This window comes from Peromyscus leucopus, chromosome 1 (genome assembly GCF_004664715.2).
Source record: "Peromyscus leucopus breed LL Stock chromosome 1, UCI_PerLeu_2.1, whole genome shotgun sequence".
Classification (NCBI taxonomy): Eukaryota; Metazoa; Chordata; class Mammalia; order Rodentia; family Cricetidae; genus Peromyscus; species Peromyscus leucopus.
The window spans coordinates 40,194,144-40,212,706 of record NC_051063.1 but is presented as its reverse complement, the minus strand read 5'-3'; the positions used below and the strand labels follow the sequence as shown (position 1 = coordinate 40,212,706).

The 18,563-nt window shown below is 45.6% G+C and overlaps 1 protein-coding gene across 4 annotated transcripts in view; it reads right to left on the bottom strand.

Annotated features, from left to right (window-relative positions):
- Positions 1-17,861, bottom strand: part of Stn1 (STN1 subunit of CST complex) — a 36,966-nt gene extending 19,105 nt beyond the window's left edge. Inside the window, exons 1-4 of one of the 4 annotated variants that reach the window (XM_037206260.1) lie at positions 17,593-17,861; positions 16,999-17,189; positions 9,075-9,170; positions 4,385-4,453 (exon numbers count right to left, since the gene is read on the bottom strand). In XM_037206260.1, coding sequence (XP_037062155.1) covers positions 4,385-4,453; positions 9,075-9,170; positions 16,999-17,131 — 298 coding nt within the window. In that variant the 5' untranslated portion in view covers positions 17,132-17,189; positions 17,593-17,861. Of the gene's footprint in view, positions 1-4,384; positions 4,454-9,074; positions 9,171-16,998 lie in introns of all 4 variants that reach the window. The other 3 variants (XM_028874659.2, XM_028874660.2, XM_037206270.1) reach the window with 3 other exon arrangements.
- Positions 17,862-18,563: the final 702 nt, after the last annotated feature.

Sequence of the window (18,563 nt, the reverse complement as noted above, 5' to 3'; positions counted from 1 at the left end):
TACCCTCTGTCCCTTAATAGAAAAAGGTTGCTCACCCTCCATTTAATTCAGGTGTGGCTAGACAAACTGCACCTTCTGATTAAAGATTGTGAGTAAAGCTATAAATCTGCAAATGACTTATAATGCTTCTGTGGTTTGAATGATTTTCTACCCTTCAAGTTTCATGTGTTGGAAACTATATCCCAAACTGTACTAGTCAGCATTCCATCACAGTAATGAAACACTGATTCAGACTACTTATGGAATAAAGAGCTGGTTTTTGGCTCATAGTTCTAGGTGTTCCAGTCCAAGGTCAGGCCATCACAGTGTGTGATGACAGTAGCATGTCATAGCACTGTGTGTGTCAGAGTGAAAGTCACATACTGAGCCAGGAAGCAAGAAGAGACTAGGGCAGGGTACCATAATCCCCTTTGAAGGCATGTCCCTAATGACCTAGGACCTCACATTAGTTCCTGTCTCTTATATGTATACAATATTTTCCATTTCTGCCAACCCTGGGGACTAAGCATTTACAGGGACCTTTGAGAGACATTCATTCAGACCATAACAACAATACAAAAGTATTAGGAGGTGGGACTGAACGGGAGGTATTTAGAGGACAAGGACAGCGTGGACGAGTCAATGCTACTGCAAGCTCTGCAAGGGACGTCTTTCTTTTTGCTCTTTTGCCATGGGGGGAACATCTCAGAGGGGGCAACATTCAAGGAGCCATCTTGGAGGTGGAGACTGGCCTCTACCAGGCATGAGACCCTTCCATGCTTAATCTTGGATTTCCAACCTCCAGGACTGAGAAACAAATTGTAATAAATTACCTGCCTGGGCATTCTGTGTAACAGCACTGCAATGGTTAATCTTCATTGTCTGCAGCAGAATATTTTAAGGTGTGTTACTTTTGTTTATGTTGCATTTGTTTAACTCTGTAAAGCTGTGTTACTGTGCCTGTGTAAAACACCTCATGGTTTAATAAAGAACTGGCCAATAGCAAGGCAGGAGAAAGGATAGGTGGAGCTGGCGAGCAGAGAATATATATATAGGAGAAAACTGGGAGGAGAGCGCTAAGATGGAGCAGCCAGAGGAGGAGGAGGACATCAGGGGCCAGCTACCCGGCTACACAACCAGAAAGCCATGGAGTAAGAATAAGACTTACAGAAATAAGAGAACAAGGAAAGTCCAGGGGCAAAAGGTAGATGGGGATAATTTAAGTTAAGGAAAGCTGGCAAGAAGGGAGCCAAGCTAAGGCCGGGCATTCAAAAGGAAGAATAAGCCTCCATGGGTGATTTGAGAGCTGGGTGGTGGGACCCCCAAGGAAAGAGCAAAAACCTCCAAAACATTCTGGCACCCCACACTTGGCGCCAACTGTTGTCTTTTTTTTAAACGGTTGCTGCCTTTTAAGCCACAGCCGTCTGAATCAGCAACTGCAGCTCCACCACTACCAGCAGGGGTCAGGCCACAAGGGCTGTAGCTGGGGGGATTCTGTTCCCTCTGCTCCAACTCTCGCAAAGCTACGAAGGCAACTTCACTAAACCTCCCTCCCGCTAAAGAACTCAGATTCAAAGGTTGAGGTGGAATTCTGCTCTTCAGAGAGGCTGAATAACAAGTAGCTCACCTCCTCTCCTTGCTCTTATCGTCCAAAAAGCCCTCATGCGTCTCCTCTCCTCACCTCTCCTTATAAACCCTTTCTTACTTGGTTCCTTTCTATCACTCCCTGTCAGCTAGTTGCTGACTCAGCCTCCTGACTGCAGATGAATTTTTAAAAAAAATAATCTATTTAACTTTTATTTTATGTGCATTGGTGTGAAGGTGTCAGATCCCCTGGAACTGGAGTTACAGACAGTTGTGAGCTGCCATATGGGTGCTGGGAATTGAACTCAGGACCTCTGGAAGAGTAGTTAGTGCTCTTAACCACTGAGCCATCTCTCCAGTCCTTGAATTTTATTTAATAAAACACATCTTTGCATCATCAAACAAATATTCCAGAGCACAAACAAAAATAACACACCTTGAAATAATATTCTACAACAATTGTCAACCGGACTGGCTTTAGAATCCCCATAGAAACACACTCTGGGTGTATCTACAAGGATGTCTCCAGAAAGGTGTAACCAAAGAAGGAATCCACCCTGAATGTGAGCTCTATCTTCCCCCAGGCTGGGATCCCCAACTGAAGATGAACAAAAAGGAGAAAGTGAGTGGACAGCAGCATCCATCTTCCTCTGCTTCCTGCGGATGTAGTGTGACCAGGTACATCACTCACTTGCCTCCATGCCATCCCTGCCAAACTGTGAACTGAAACATAACAGCCCTTAAGTTCCTTTTGACTATGCATGGCGGCACTTGCACTTAATCCTAGCAATCAGAAGGCAGAGGCAAGTGGATCTCTGTGAGTTTAAGGATAGCCTATACAGTGAGTTTAGTCCAGCCTGGGCAACACAGGGGACCCATGCCCCACACCCAAGTTCCTTTTGTAAGGTATTTTGTCACAGCAATTGGAAAAGTTGTTACATAACCACAGACTAAGATTAGTAATCTGAACTGTATAAGAATCCCAATATCTGGTTGTCATACAGGTTTATTTCTTGCCTTAAGTCTACCTCTAATGCCTCCGAGCAAAGCAGAGCCATGGCCTTGGAGATGTTCTCAAATTAGGAGTAGGAATGCTAAAGTTACACAAAACTAGCTAATTTCTAAATCTAAGTACATTGGGAAACTAAACAAATGAGCATGCCATTGGTCAGTACAGCCAGAGGCAAGCTGGGAGTCTGACACATGATGGCAAAAACAAAGAGGAAATCTCATAAGCACGAGACATTCCTGCACAACACAGATCACAGACCAACAGAACCGGAGGTTAGATACTGGAGTGAGAAACCTGACAAGCCCACGTGGATGCTGTTATCTCCTGTATGTTACAAACAGAACAAAAGAGAGTCCCAGAATCTGTGACTTCTCAGAGCCTGAAATGATTGCTAACATTGCATAATACCCTTTCAGTTATTATGAACTGAATTTAATTTTTTAAAAATTAATTTTATGCCGGGCGGTGGTTGTGCACACCTTTAATCTCAGCACTTAAGAGGCAGAGGCAGGAGGATCTCCAGGTTCAAGGCAGCAGGGTCTACATAGGGAGTTCGAGGACAGCTAGGCTATGTAGAGAAACCTTGTCTTGAAAACAATTTTTTTTTAAACTTTTGTTATGTGTACTAATGTTTTGCCTGAGTGCATTTGTATGTACCACACACATACCTGGTGCCTGGGGGAATCAGATGAGGGCTTTGGATACCCTGGAACTGGAGCTATGGATGGCTGAGAGTCACCACATGGGTACTGGGAACGGAACCTGAGTTCTCTGCAAGAGAACTTTAAGAGTTATTTAAGGGGCTGGACACATGTCTCAGTGGTTAAGAGCACTTTCTGCTCTTGCAGAGACCCTGTTGGGTTCCAAGCACCAACATGGCAGCTTACAATCCTTTGTAACTTCAGTTCCAGAGGACCCAACAAACTCTTCTGACCTCTGTAGGCACTGCATGTATGTGCTATACAGATATACATACAGGTAAAACACCCATACACATAAAATAAATTAAACAAACCTTAAAAAATTACTCAAGAGGGCTGGGGGCTGTAAATCCAAGGTAGAACACTTGCCCAGCATGTTTAAGGCCCTAGATTTTATCCCTAGAAACACAAACACACATACCAAAACAATCACATGCGCGCGCGCACACGCACACTCACACACACACACACACACACACACACACACACACACACACACACCACCATTGAAATATATTCGTGTAATTCCAAATGCTTCAGTTAGTCAGTGTGTTCAAAGTACAATTTTAAGATTTATGTTACTTAATGGCTAACTTCCAAAGGAATCCTACCCTCACAAGCTTTGGATTCCTGCTTGTTTGAACATGATAGTTTTTAGAAAATCTGCATCATGGCAGCAGAGACATTAGTGGAAACCTTGTTGGAGGAATAATCTTCAAAATCTTTGGTCAAGGATTCTGACCTGATGGTCCATTAGGCTACAATATCTTGACTTGCAAAATAATCATCGAGGTAAAATTTGTACTGTGGAAATTTTCAGGAATCCTTTCTCATTCTCTATGCTTAGGAGAAAGTTATGAGCAAGCAGGTAGGAGAGAAGCCCTTCCCTACTATGGCATTAGGTTCCAGAGCAGCAGAGCTTTGGGTTCAGTGTGTCAGGGCCACCAATGCAACCACCAGCCAAAGCTCTGGGGACCGTGTGTCAGGGCCACCAAAGCAACCCAGCATCAGCTTGGTGTGAAAACACTCTGACAGTTGTTTGATGAGCTACCGTGAGCAACATTCTTTGTTTGTCAGAAAATCAAAGAAATGTGGCAAACAGAATTACCTGGCGAAGACTCAGTATTGCTCCCCTTTTTCCAGCAGGTGCAGTTGATAACCCCAGTGGCATCATCCACTGAAAGAGAAGCATCAATGGGTAGGTGGGAGACTTGGGCATGCTGACCAACACTCAGTCAGACTGAAAGAGGACAGTTCCAACAGCTTAGTGGAGCAACGCCCTTAAAAAACTCTCCCTCTGAGTGGATGGGGGAGCAGAGGGGAGACAGGAGTGGGGAGGAGGGTGGGGGGTGAGGGGGGGGGAGGGGTGAGAAGCGAGAGGAGAGGAGGGAGGGGAAAGTGCTGTTGGGATGTAAAATAAATGAAAACATTTAGTTAATAAAAAGAAAAGAAAAAGCAAAACAAAAACAACTCTCCCTCTGTCTTCAGAAGCAACCTTTCACTACACACCAGTATGAACTGCTTACCTGTAAGCATATAACACATGAGTGCAATGGACATTTTCAACATTTCCCCACCCTCCCTCAATGGTGGCGATGAGTCTTATCTGGTCTGGTAACAGTGCATCCTCAGGAAGTGAGGTGCGAAAGAACCTCAGTGGGTGCCCACATCCATAACCTGCCTCTCTTCTCTCTCTCTGACAAGAAAGGACCCGTGCTCTGTGGTCAGAGGAACTGGCACTCTGGGTTCAGCCTTCCGTCGCCTCCACTTTCACTAGCTCGCTCATTGCCCAAGCAAAGCGGTCCGCATCACCTGACTCAGGGGCTTCTCTGTGGAGAGGCTTCTGTCCAGTCCTCCTCTCTGCAGGTCAATCACAGCTCCCATAGAACCAGCTTTGGTTTTACAACAGAAAAGAACTATACCCTGGCCACAAAAATAGAACTAGTCTGGCTTATTTTATTTATAGTGCCAAAAGGGAAAAAAAAAATCAAACAATTCCCATGAGACTAGGACTTGTGACTGGAGAGGAACTTGGAGATTTTTGCTGAGGGAAGACAGGATCTCCTCTGCCTGAATTCTGACAAACTCCAAACATAGGTTGCTAAGCACAGAGTAGTGGACCTCATAATTAAAACAAAGCAAAATAAGCAGACTGTTGTAAAGGCCCATGCAATACAGAATATAAGGGGAAATGTTTTATTGTTGGCTTAAATCTCTGTAGACAGAAGGTTAAACTGTCCTTTATAGTGAAATAAGTTCATTTTTTAACATAAAATAGGTGAACGATGTGAGAAAGGGATATGGTGAGCATCTTTTAGCTCTGGATTTAGAATTGGAGGAAAAGACTTTCTAAAGCAGAATCTGAAAACTGTAACTCATTAAACAAAGCTTGATACTTTGCTGACCTAAAACCAATAGCAGATGGCAACTTTTCCAATACATGTTACTGCTTTAATATATAAGGAGTTCCTACAAACTAGTGAGAAAAACACCAAAACCACAGAGAAGCAGCACCAAAGAAAAGGGATGCATGGAAAATGTATACATGGCACATAAATAAATGCTAGTATGCTAAATCCACTAACTGCTATGGAAAATCAAGTTTAAATAATTCCTCAACTGCTAGATTGACAGTTAAAAACACTGATAACCAGGGTGAGGATATGGCTCAGTTGTATAGCACTTGCCTAGCATGCATGAGGCCATGGGTTCAATCCCCAAAACAAAAACAAATAATGAAATATTGATACCCTCATTGGCTAGGAGTGGGTGTATAAATCAGCAGCTCATTTCTAAACAGCAAGATTGGAAGCATGCATCAGATTTTTAAATGCACATACCCTTTGACTTGGCAATTACTTCTAGTAAATTATTTGGCAGAGAAAGACATAACAAGTGCACAGATATCTACATCTTGAATAATATTGCTCACTGAAGTAGTGCTTATAACTTTGAAATTAGGAACAACATAAATATAAACAACATTTATAAGTGTGTAGTTGGTTAAATAAATTGTAACAACATAGTATATGAGAATTATATATATATATATAACCTCATATTATATGAGGTTATAATGAAGACCTAGGTCCTCACTGTTGAAAGATACACAAGCCTTACAGTAAAATACAAATCCCTATACCTTAAAAATCTTACATACATAAAAACTAAATAGTATATTTCAATAGAAATGATTTTAAGACATTAAATGATAGTAGCAGAATCTTTTGAAGTATGAGGGAAGACACCTACATTCAATGTGAACATTAACTGTCAGATAAATTTCAAAACCAGAAAGAGACAGGGTCTTACTCTGTAGCTGGCTTGGACTCACTATGCAGCCCTGGCTGGCCTCCAGCTTGCAGTAATCCTTTGCCTCAGCTGCCTGAGTGCTGGGATTACCAGCAGGAGCCCCTGCAGCTGGCTCAAAGTGTTTGTTTATATTGGAAGCAGGACTAATAGCAAATGAGTGAACATTTGTTCTAGGGGATGTGAGGTTATCCTGGTCTAACTTGAGCCTCTTGAGAGCCACCTCAGAGCTCCAGTTGCTGCCAGGGACTCTGTGTACTGCGGGCACTGCCACCAAAGCCCACTTCTCTGGTCTGTCACCTCTCATGCAGCACAGTTCCTGAGGCCTGCTGCTGAGTGCCCGAGAAGAGGAGAATCATTACAAAGCCACACCACATCCTTCCCCAGTGTGATACCAGGATGAGTCAGTGTGGCCAGAAACACCACAGGACAGACCCGCCGTGAGTCAGAGGGGCACAGGAAAGCCGTGCTGGGCCTGTACACAGCAGGGAAAAAGCGACTCTGCTTCAACTGGCCACACAAGAACTGAGTGCAAAAGCCTTTCTGCTCTTAATTACTTCCACATTGCTGTTTTCCTGCAGCCCACAGACATGGCATGCTCTCACAACACCCATTTGGAGGGAAGGGCTTCTTAGGGAAGAGCCAAACATATCTCCTTAAATGTTTCCATGGTGGGGAAGTGAGCTAAGTGAAGTCCCTTTATGTCACAAGCCTAAATCAGACCCAATTCTCAGGCCAGAACTGAAATCCCCAACAGTCTTGTATATTTGATCTGAAAACATCGACTCCGGATGACTGGGATCAGGGGAGCCCACAGAGAAAGGGATGCAGGAGAGAAAAGCCATGTGATCCTTAGGCAGACAATAGTGCACACTGGGGCCAGTTACCCATCAAAATGGGCTCATAAGCCTCTCCCAACAGAACCTCAGAAAGTTAAGTGAGTCATAGTTTTTCTCAGCCGCAAAATAGAAATACTTGTCCTTCCTATTTCTAAACAAAATGAGGAGAATAATATGAAATGATGAGTGTAAAAAGTGCTTTGTAGCTGAAAGACATGATTATGTTGTCATCTCTGGGACTTGGAGAGCAGGGCTGTATTGTACTACAGACAATGCACTTGCCCACAGCTGGGTATACCGTAGGCGCTTAGCACCCACTTGCTGAGTCGTCCTGGAGAAAAACAGGACCAACATCTTTGGTAAAATAAAGCAGAGAGAGTCAGGAGAGGGATGCCTGGCAACATTTAAAATACACACACACACACACACACACACACACACACACACACACACATACACACACACGGTGAGGGGGAGCTTGCCGAGGGGGAGATTTCATCTCAAACGTGCTCTTTTCTAAGCACTGGGACACTCACCTGCAGGCAAACAGGCACATACTAAAATGTTGGAGAGACGAACGACACTGACAGTGTCAATCAAACGTTCTAGGACACAAATGCAGCTCCTACTATTTATTCCCCATGTACTACATCAAGAGAACAGTCCGCAGGAAATGCCACAAAAGGCGATGACGTCAATCAGAGCAAAGGTCTGCACCTCAAATCCCGCTCCCTCCAAACATCTACCATGGCCTCTTAGGTCTGAGAATCTCGGTTGTCCAGCTAATGTGAGAATGTAACAAATTAGGGCGCTTGCACTGGGGTTAAAGAAATGGCTCAGGAGTTAGGAGCCCTTGCTGCTCTCCCGGGGAGCAGAGTTGGGTTCCAGTTCCCAGCACCCATACTTGGTGGCTGCTTATAGCTCCAACTTCGGGGAATCTGACACCCTCTTCTTACCTCCTGAGGCACCTTGACTCACAAGCACACAACCGTGCACGCGCACACGCGCGCGCACACACACACACACACAATTAAAAATAAAATCTTTTAGAAAGAGATACTTTCATTAATGTCCCCCCACACACACCAAAGCAAGACCTACTATACTAAAGCACGTTCTAGCAATTCGTTGGTGTCCAAAAGACAAAGGCTCTGTATTAGTTCATGACGAGGAACAGGCAAGTCTGATAACAGATATTTATATCTTAAGTAACAAAAAGGGTTGTTTTTTTCCTCTTCCCTGACTGTTCTGGATATAAATCTTTAAAAATGATTTTTGCACTCTTCCAAACAGGTCAGTTTTTACATTTACTGGGCCTCTTTTCAAAGGGGTCTCGATATGCACGTCCTGTCCTTGGCCCTGCACAGCGGTGTCACGGGTGTTGGGTGTCTTCTCTGACCATCGGTGACCCGACACCGCAGCATTTCCATTCTTCCACCTCCTCCCTCCCCAGCAGCGGGCACCTCACAGCATCACCAGTATCATTTTTACCTGTGGCCTCATTTACTTCCTCCAGACACGGGACTCTAGCAGAGCGCTCGGTTTGGTGAGGCCCCAGCTGCTCGAAAACGTGAGGGCCACTAAAACTTCCCCTTTCAGTGGAGTGGGGACTGTCTGTGCAAACGCAGTTTCTGAGGTGACTGCTCTTACCTCCATAGCTGTAGAAAGCATCCTTTTCTCTCACGCTAATGACAGTTCCCATGATATCCACTCGCCTTATTGGGTGCCCGTTGTAAAGATATATACCTAAAAACCAAGAGAAAGCAGTTCATATAACACAACTACATTGTCTTGCATTAAATGTCTTTTAGGCATTGGGTGTCACAAGTCAGTGGCATGCTGTGTGTCCAAATTCCAGTCGTAAGAGTCAGTCCTAGGCATGTGGCAAGAAGTTAAGTGGTCTTTATAAGGAACAGAAGCAGAAAACTGGGCTCTTGAGAGCCTGAACTAGCGCAGCAGAGGAAAGCAGGGTCGCCCACCAGGGTTGGTTAATTCACTTTCCACTGTGAGTAGGAACTCTGCTTCTGGAACAAAGCTCACAGGCCAGGGAACAGCTGCCACCCAAGGTCACAGCACTGCATTTAGTGACTATAAAGGAAGTGATGCCTTTAAAAAATTTTTTTTTTAGATTTATTTTACTTTACATGTATGAATGTTTTGCCTGCATGCATGTATGTACACCACATGCATGCCTGTTGGATCCCTGGGAACTGGGGTTTGGATGGTTGTAAGCCATCACGTGGCTGCTGGGAATCAAACCAGGGTCCTCCGCAAGAGCAAGAGTGCTCTTAACCTCTGAGCCCTCTCTCCATATGCGTGCGTGTGTGTGTGTGTGTGTGTGTGTGTGTGTGCGCGCGCGGCGCGCGCGTGTGTGTGTGTGTGTGTGTGTGTGTGTGTGTGTGTTTAACCAGAACTCTTCTAAGAAACCAGTCATCATTTCTCTGAACCAGTGAGGAGAAGATACGAACACTGCCCACTGGGGCCAGCTGACCACAGCTCAAGCACTTCTTAAAACCGCGCTTGCAAAACCCAGGCTATACAGAGGCTGGAGGCGAGCTTCTGCCAGTGAAGAAACCTGAGAGGAAAAGCTGCCACGGACACCCAGCATTTTTTTTTCCCCTAGACCTAGAAACGCAGACCTGGGGACTTTAGAAGTCACAAGCTCCTAATTGCTGCTTGCATTCCCAGGGTCTCCTGGCTGCTTCCGAGCTCCTTGTGTGGACCTCCACACGGACCTGTAACATGCGTACTCTCTTTGCCTTCAACCTCCCACAGCACCTGCATTCTTTACTTTCAGATGCAAATGACATATATATGTTCCTTTTTATTCTATTTTTGAAGGTAATACATTATTTTTAAAGAATTTATACTACTGCTGCTGTTGCTACTACTACTACTACTATATTATTTACACATGTGGATGTGGATGAGGGTACCCACAGAAGAGGGTGTCACATTCCTTGGAGCTGAAGTCAGAGGCAGTGGGCAGTTACCCGCCTGGGTGCTGGGAACCAAACCTGGACCCTAACACCCAGCCATCACCCTAGCTCCACATGCATGTTTTCAAATACCTTTCCCTTTGTAAATAAATACAAGGATTGTAAACAAAGAAGCCCTGATTACTTCAGGCATTTGTGTGAGTGTTACAGCTAAGAGGAGAAAGGTTTCCTGGCAGTCGGGACCCAAGGAATACCACAAAGTCACAGAGCATAACAAACCTCACACGAGATTTATTGGGAGGGAAGAACCCAGGAGGGTGGCTGCCTCTGCTCCTAAGAGAAGCAGCAGAGAACTGAGCAGAAGTGAGCAGAAGGCAGGCTTCATATAGGGTTTTTTGGGTGGTGGGTGGGTGGTGGGTGGTGGAGCTTTCCAGGGTAGCCTGGGATTGGAGTTATTCTGTGGCCTGATCTTGGGGCAAGCTCAGGGATTGGTGGGATTTTGGCTGATCTTGGGCTTTTTTTCCCCCTGTAATGCAGGGCCTGGCCACACTCCAGCTTTGAGGGGCGGGGCCTACCCTTTAGCTCCATGAGGGGTTCACAATGGTCACTCTTTGCTCCCATCAAAGCTGGTCAGAACCTCTGGATTTCAATCTGTTAGGAAACGATGGCTTGACCTTTCTCACTGACCACTGCTAATGAGTGGTTCTCTAGAGTCCCTTGAAGACAGGGCAATGGGATGGGCTGACTGGACAAGGTGCTCCTTCCTGAGCCTGTCTGCCAGGGGAACACTAGGAAGGTGGGTGTGGCTTGGAGAAAGAAGCTTGCAAACTCAGCCCGGAGCCGGTCCTTCCCTCTTTCGTGGGGCCCATGTGGAGCTGATGGATGGGAGACTCTCCTTAGGGCAACCTCGGAGGACAGAAGCTGACGGCAAGGCCCCATGAAGGAAGGAGCCCACTCCCACAGTGTCACCCCTGAATGAGAGCTGCTCCCATTCACAACCACGTGGGCCGGCTGGGCAGGACATGGATCTACAGTCAACAGCTGAAATATTATGACCTTCACGCTGGGGAGAGGAGCTGGGCAGAAGACGATGCTTCGAAGGCAGTAAGGAGACTAGGCTAATGCACAAGCCAGTGTCCCCAGGTCACCCATCCTCACGTGACAAACTCTATCTGGCAACAATAAAAACCTGAATAGGTTTTCATTTGTGAATATACTATACCTCCTTGAAAAAGGATAAACATGGACCTCATAAATGTCTACCTTGGGGACTAACAATGGCCGCTTTCAAGAGCACTCACTTGAGGCACAAAAAATCCTTCTGGTCCCGAAGGACTCAGCCGAAGAAACTCTTGAAAGCATTACAGAACAATAGAGGTCTACAGAAACAAACAACAGATGGTTTGAATTGGGGGGCAGGGGGAACTCTGAGGAAACTGGCTGAGGAAGAAATACACTGCTTAAAAACACAGAAGAAACTTCTCAAAAGCATATTAAGACACGAACCACAGACTAAGCAGCCAGGCTTCTACAAGATGGCTTACGACACGAGAAAGGAAGAGAGAACCACTTCCTTCTACCACGGTGAGCTCTCGTCTGCAGCTCAAGGGCCCTGGGTGACTGCTCTGTCACTGAGAAGAAAAACACAACAAAATTCAACAAGCTAAGAAAAGCAAATGATCAAACAGAGAAGCACTGGCTGACCCCCAAGCTCTCGTTCCAGCCTTTTCCATGTAGCCCACAGAGGCCTAGGTGATCCGGGGTATTTGTACTAACTACATCTAGGAGCTCCTATATGTTCAGACTCCCAAGAGGAGAAAGCCAAGCCGTGAAGGCTTAGAGTGCCAAGGTCATTGGCAACTTTGATTCAGATTTTAAGCCACTGTCCATGAACATCCACAACCCTAGGAAGATATTACCTGTTTTCTGTCTTTAAAAAGTACTTTTATAAGAGCTCTGGTTGAGAGTGAGTTCGGCGCGCATACAGACCTGTTCAGATCTCATAGCGATTGTTGACGATTGTGGAAGTAGAGGCAGGTGGATCTCTAAGTTCTAAGGCTGACTTGCTCTATAGAGTCCAGGACAGCTAGGGCTACACAGAGAAACCCTGTCTCAATCTACACCTCCTCCCCACCCCCCAAAAAAAGTACTTTTATAAGAGATCCTGTCTTAAGAAACAAAATCAAAAAACGTTCAAAGCCAGGCTGGTTAACATGGTGAGTATCAGGCCAGACAGGGCTATATAGTGGTGAAATCTTATCTTACAGGGAGGGTATCTTCCACACACAAGCCTTGTGTCCACCCCCCACCTCCCCACCCCCAGAGCTGAGGACCAAACCCAGGGCCTTGCGCTTGCTAGGCAAGTGCTCTACCACTGAGCTAAATCCCCAACCCCACAAACAGTTTTTAATGCATAAAACAAATGAGCAAACAAATAAACCACCCACCTAAATACCTCAGCCTTCACGTGTCTACCAGCCAAACCCAAAGTTCAGATTTCTGGAGATGGTATTTTACAAGGCAAACCAAATAGTACCCAGTTAGGTTTCACCAGTGTAGGGCACTCTCTCCTAGTCTCAAGCTTTGCTGGGATCCTCTGTGCAGTCTGTTATAAAGCTGTCTCTGTGACTCCTTCATCTTTGATAATTAGCTAAAACTCAGGAAGGTGTCATACTTGATTACAGTTTTATAGCAAAGGGCATGAATCAGAGTCAGACAAATAAAGCACAGAGGAAGGTGTGGAGAGTTCAAAGACTCCGGGACACATCACCCTCTGACACAGTAGACTTACCTAACCAGGGTAGCTCATGCAAGCCTAAACATCAGGGTTTTAACGGGTTTTCATAGTGTGGGCACGACTGACTCACTGGTTATATGAATGAATGACCTCCACCTCCAGGGGATCAGGCTGATAGGTCCATTCATAAGGTTGGTCTCTTGGGTACAGAGAGGTCTATTCTGAAACTAGCGGCCCAGAATACCATGCTTCATTGGCATAAACAAAGGTATGGCCCCCACCTCCAGTGACAGAGACACTCAGATACTCAGGAAATTCCCAAGACTGAGGCTGTTGGCCAGAACCAAGGGCAAAGGGCAAGCAAATTCACTACTACAGAACACTTTTGTTTCCTGTTTTTTGTTGTTGCTGTTGTTAACCTTTGTTATTTTGTTTCAGATATTCTTTGCCATTTAAATATTTCTAAATTTTATGGAGCACAGGCACCTTGTTTTAGATTTGGTTTACTTTTTTATTTTTCGGCCTTGAACCCACATTGATCTGCCTGCTTCTGCAACCTCTCAAATACTAGGATTAGAGGCAGACATCACCACACTCTCTTGTTCTGTTTTCAGAGCAGTGTCTCATGTAGACCAGGCTAGCCTTGAATGGAATTGAGAATGGACGGCCCTGAACTCTTGATTGTTGTGGAATATTATTTTAAGGTGTGTTACATTTTTTTTTTTTAACTACTGCTTTTGTTAACAATGCAAAGATGTGTTACATTGGCTTGATAAAATTCACCTGTGGTCAGGAGGCTGAGTCAGCGACAGGCTGACAGGAAGTGGTAGGGAGGAACCACGAGTAGCTAGGGTTCTTAAGTGGTGGTGAGGGAGCAGAAGGTTGCTTGGTTAATTGGGGAGACGTGAGCAAGGAGAGGAGGTGAGCTACTTAGCAAGCAGAATTTCACCTCAACCTTTGAATCCTGAGTTCTATATCAGGATAGAGCTCTAGATAAAATTTCCCTCGGTAGCCTTAAGAGAGCTGGTGCCCGAGGGAACAGAATTCCCGCCAGCTTCGGCCCTTGTGGCCAAACTGCGCAGGCTGGTAACTGCAGAGTTGCAACTGCTGATTAGGACAGCAATTGCTGAAAGGGGCAGCCACCGTATTTAATAACGAACAGCACTTGATCTTCATGCCTCCACCTCCTGAGTGCTGGAATCACAGCTGTGTGTCACACCTGCATCACAAGTATTCTCTTTACCATAAACTAAGCTAAGCCCAAACCAAAACCCTAGTGTGGTGTTTCTTACTCTCTTGGAAACCAACAGCATAGTGCAGCTAGTCTTTCTCTGTCCCGCCAGCCAGCTCCCAAATCACGACATGGAGACTTACTGTTAATTATGAAAGCTTGGCCAATAGCTTAGACTTGTTTCTAACTAGCTTTTATAACTTAAATTAACCCATTTCTATTCATTTACATGCTGCCACATGGCTCGTGGCTTGTTACCTCATCTCCTACATGTCCTGCTTCCTCTGCGTCTCCGCCCGACTCCACCCTTCTTCCCAGCGTCTTCTGTGCCAGGAAATCCTGCCTAACTATTGACTGTTCAGTTTTTAATTAAACCAATCAGAGTGATATATCTTCACAGTGTACAAAAAGATTATTCCACAATAGCATACTTTAAGGAAAACCACTCTAAAATTATGATGTCTATTTCATCCATGAGATTTCCTCTTACAAATGAACATCTGAAACAGTCTCACAAGAGAGGATAATGGTCAGCAGGCTGGTTTTCACTGGATTTCTTTTAACACCCCGTCACATCCTTTGCCCACAGCAAGAGTTAAACTCCTGGGCCGCCCCTGCTACATGGTTGCTCACTCACACATCTTTTAAGCAAGGCTGGCATTTGGAGTGAATTAATTTCTTCCCAAGGAGATGAGCTATAAAGAACACCAGATAATTCTGGAAAACTCTGGAGGAGGCTGGCTGCCTTCCAAGTAGGGGAAAAATCCACAGACCGAGTTCAACAATAAGTAGGAAGTAAAGGTGTGGTGGAAACAATTCTGTACAAAAGGCTTTTAGAAGAAGGTCATCCAAACACATTCATACATAAAACAAACTGCATAAAACCTCATCTCGTTCAAACTGTGGCTATTTGAGATCTTGACTTTCTTTTTTGACTCAAATCTTGTCATTCAGAAGGTCCTTGATTGGAAAGCTTCACAAAATAGCAAGGACTTTAACCGAACTTCTCACCCAGCACAGTATTAAACTCCTGAAGGACCTACCCACAGCCACTCAAAATCTACAGATTTGTTAAACTTTTAGGTATGATAATTACATCTCTAGTAACCAGTACTCTAATTTTAAAAACCGTGGCTAGGGAGATGGATTGGTTAGTAAGATGCCTGCTGCACAAGCGTAATGGCTTAAATTCTGATCACCCGCACCCACCTCAAAACCTGGCTTGTCTGCACATACCCGTAACTCTGTGGGGGACCAAGCAGAGAGGAAAAGAGATCCTTCAAGTTTATTGGCCAGCCAGCCTATACCTGAATTGATATGTTCCAGGTTCAGCAAAAGTCCTTGCCTTAAAAATACAGGTGGCTGGACAGTGGTGTTGAATACCTTTAATCCAGGCACTCCTGGAAGCAATCAGATCTCTGAGTTCAAGGCCAGCCTGGTTTACAGAGCTTTTGAGTTCTAGGACAGCCAGGGTTCCACAGAAGAGACCCTGTCTCAAACACCTGCCCCAAAAGGTGGGGGTTGGAGAGATGGCTTAGTGGTTAAGAGCACTGGCTGCTCTTCCAGAGGACTCAGGTTCAATTCCCGGAACCCATATGGTGACTCATAACCATCTCTAACTCCAGTTCCAGGGGATCCCTCTTTTGCCCTCTGAAGGCACTGCACACACATGGTACATAGACAAAACACCAATACACATAAAATTCGTTAAAAATACAATTTAGAAAGTAAAAACTCTAGGCAGACACCTGGAGGTGCACACAGGTGACTCCCAGGAACACGTACTTATTCTACACACAGGCACAAAGTTACAAACACAATGCTTGACTCTTCCCGGTGTTTCTCCAGGGCACCTGCTGCAGGCAGACGCTGTTGCCACGCACGGACAAGCCAGATGGTGTCCTTCCTCCCAGGAGTTTCCATTATTTTGACTCTGATTAACTCAAATCAAAACCAACCCCCACATTTTATGAAGAGGACACCCAAGCTTTGTAGGAAGTAGGTCACATCCCCAGAAAGGTAAGTACTACAGCAAGGCCTAAGCCGGCTTAGTCCAGTGTTCATTCCACTCAAGAGCAGGCCCAAAGAAAAGAATCTAAGTATTTTAAAACATGAAATTCCTTAGCACTTAAAAATATTTTTTTTTATTCATTTGTACACAGTGTTCTGCCTGCATGCCTGCACACCAAAAGAGGGCACCAGATCTCATTATGGATGGTTGTGAGCCACTATGTGGTTGCTGGGAATTGAACTCAGGACCTCTGGAAGAGCAGCCAGTGCTCTTAACCTCTGAGCCATCTCTCCAGCCCCCTTAGCATATTTTTTAATTGAGAAAAGGTCTTACGTAACCCGGGTTGGATTTGAACCCCTGATCATCCCTACTTCTAACTACCAACTGTTGGGATTACATCTGGTTTGAAGGGAATGGGGCTCAGTGCAAAGGCTGAGCCCTCAAACTTGATTTAACTTAAAATATTTAGATTATTCTTTAATTTGCACAGAAATGAACTCCTTCCAGGGTTGAGGCTTGATAACTTTAAAAGCTTTCAGACAGTTTCCTGATGCAGCAAGGCTCTTCCTGATGCCTTAAGGCCCCAGCTTTCTGTATCTTTGGGGAAAATGCACGGGTAGGGGGCAGCACAGGGCACTCAGTGGCGGGCCACATACCTGATATTTGGTGGGACTCCTTCATCTCCAGGATATCCCTGATGTAGAGTTTTGCAAAGGCTAGAAACACAGGATCCAAACCCCAAAAGAGGGACGGGATCTCCTCTTCCCTTGGACTGGATTCACACTGCATTAAGAGGCTGTGTTGCGGCACCCGCTAACCCCGAGAAGCTCGCTTCAGAGCCAAGGCTCTATAAGAGACATAAAAATAAGTTTTCAGGGTGTTTAATGTGGGTGAGGGTCATCCAGAAGTCTTAGGAGGGTAAAACAGGGTTTCAGGATTCCGTCAAGCTCTATGCGTTGCAGGTGGAAAAAGAGGCCTTCTGTGAGGCTCCTTCCCACGAAATACCAACTCAGAAACAGTTTAAAACCAGTTTCTTTCCAGTGTCTCGGGTAGTCCAGGCTGGCCGTAAGCTATGTAGTTGAAGATGATCTTGAACTATTGCTCTTCCAGCCTCCTCCTCCAGTACTGGGATTACAGGCATGTACAGACACGCCTGGTTTATGCAGTGCTGGGGATTGAATGCAGGGCTTCGTGCAAGCTAGGCAAGCGCCCTCTACCACTGAGCTACAACCCAGAGCCTAAGCACTCACTCTTCATTTTGGGGATAACCATCCACACAGGCGTACCCCAAAAAGAGCTTTAACAAATGAATCCGGAGAACAATGACGGCCCTGGAGGTGAGTCTATCCACGATTCGACCTTTCACCTTCCGGGAAGAGCGGAGGAAAGGAAAAAGAAACAAAAACTGAGCAGTTAGCTAAGATTGCTGCCACAGTTCCGGTAGCGAGGAGGAGGGAGCTGCGGACGTAGCATACTCCAGCCGGCGCATTTCCTTCCCGCCACGGACGCCTAGCTACCACTAGCCACTCCCACTGGCCCCTGCCGCCGAGGCCACGCCTCGATGTGCGCCGCACAGACCACGCCCACCCCCGCGCAAAGGCTCCGCCCACGCAGGGTCTCTAGTCGGAGCCCTGCGCCAGCTCTCCCGCGGCCGAGGTGCCTGTCACAAGGCTAATCCCGGAGATTCCGGAGCCAGCCCCGGAATTCCTGCAGCTCAGATCCCGCCTTCCACGTCACATTTGTCACTCCGATTCCCTCAGACAGTTCCAAGAAATTGGGACGGGATCAAACTTTAATTTTTTTTTATTAGAGCAGGGGGTTGTCCTGACTTATTAAACTAACAAACAACAAAATTAAGCAGTGGAGTATTTTACTTGTTTCTTCACAGCTGGTAAATGATTCACTGACACACCGTAGGGATGCTGCGGTCTCCCTTGCAGATGTTATGATTGAAACTGGAGACCAGAGTGAATGTGAGGTCTTGTCTCTAACGGAAGCCATTCCTATAAGACCAGAACACGGTGTGTCTCCTTTCCCCTTCCGTTGGAAAGGTACAGTCCGGGATGCTGTACATTTAAGAACTCTTGAGAGTCTGACGTTTTTTGCAAACCATGACCATCTTGATGGAGCCCTGTCCACAGTGGCTCTGCTCTAAATAAAGAAGCTGTGTTACCACATCGCAGGAAATGGCGAGAGTTCTTCCTAACTCATGGGGACTCTG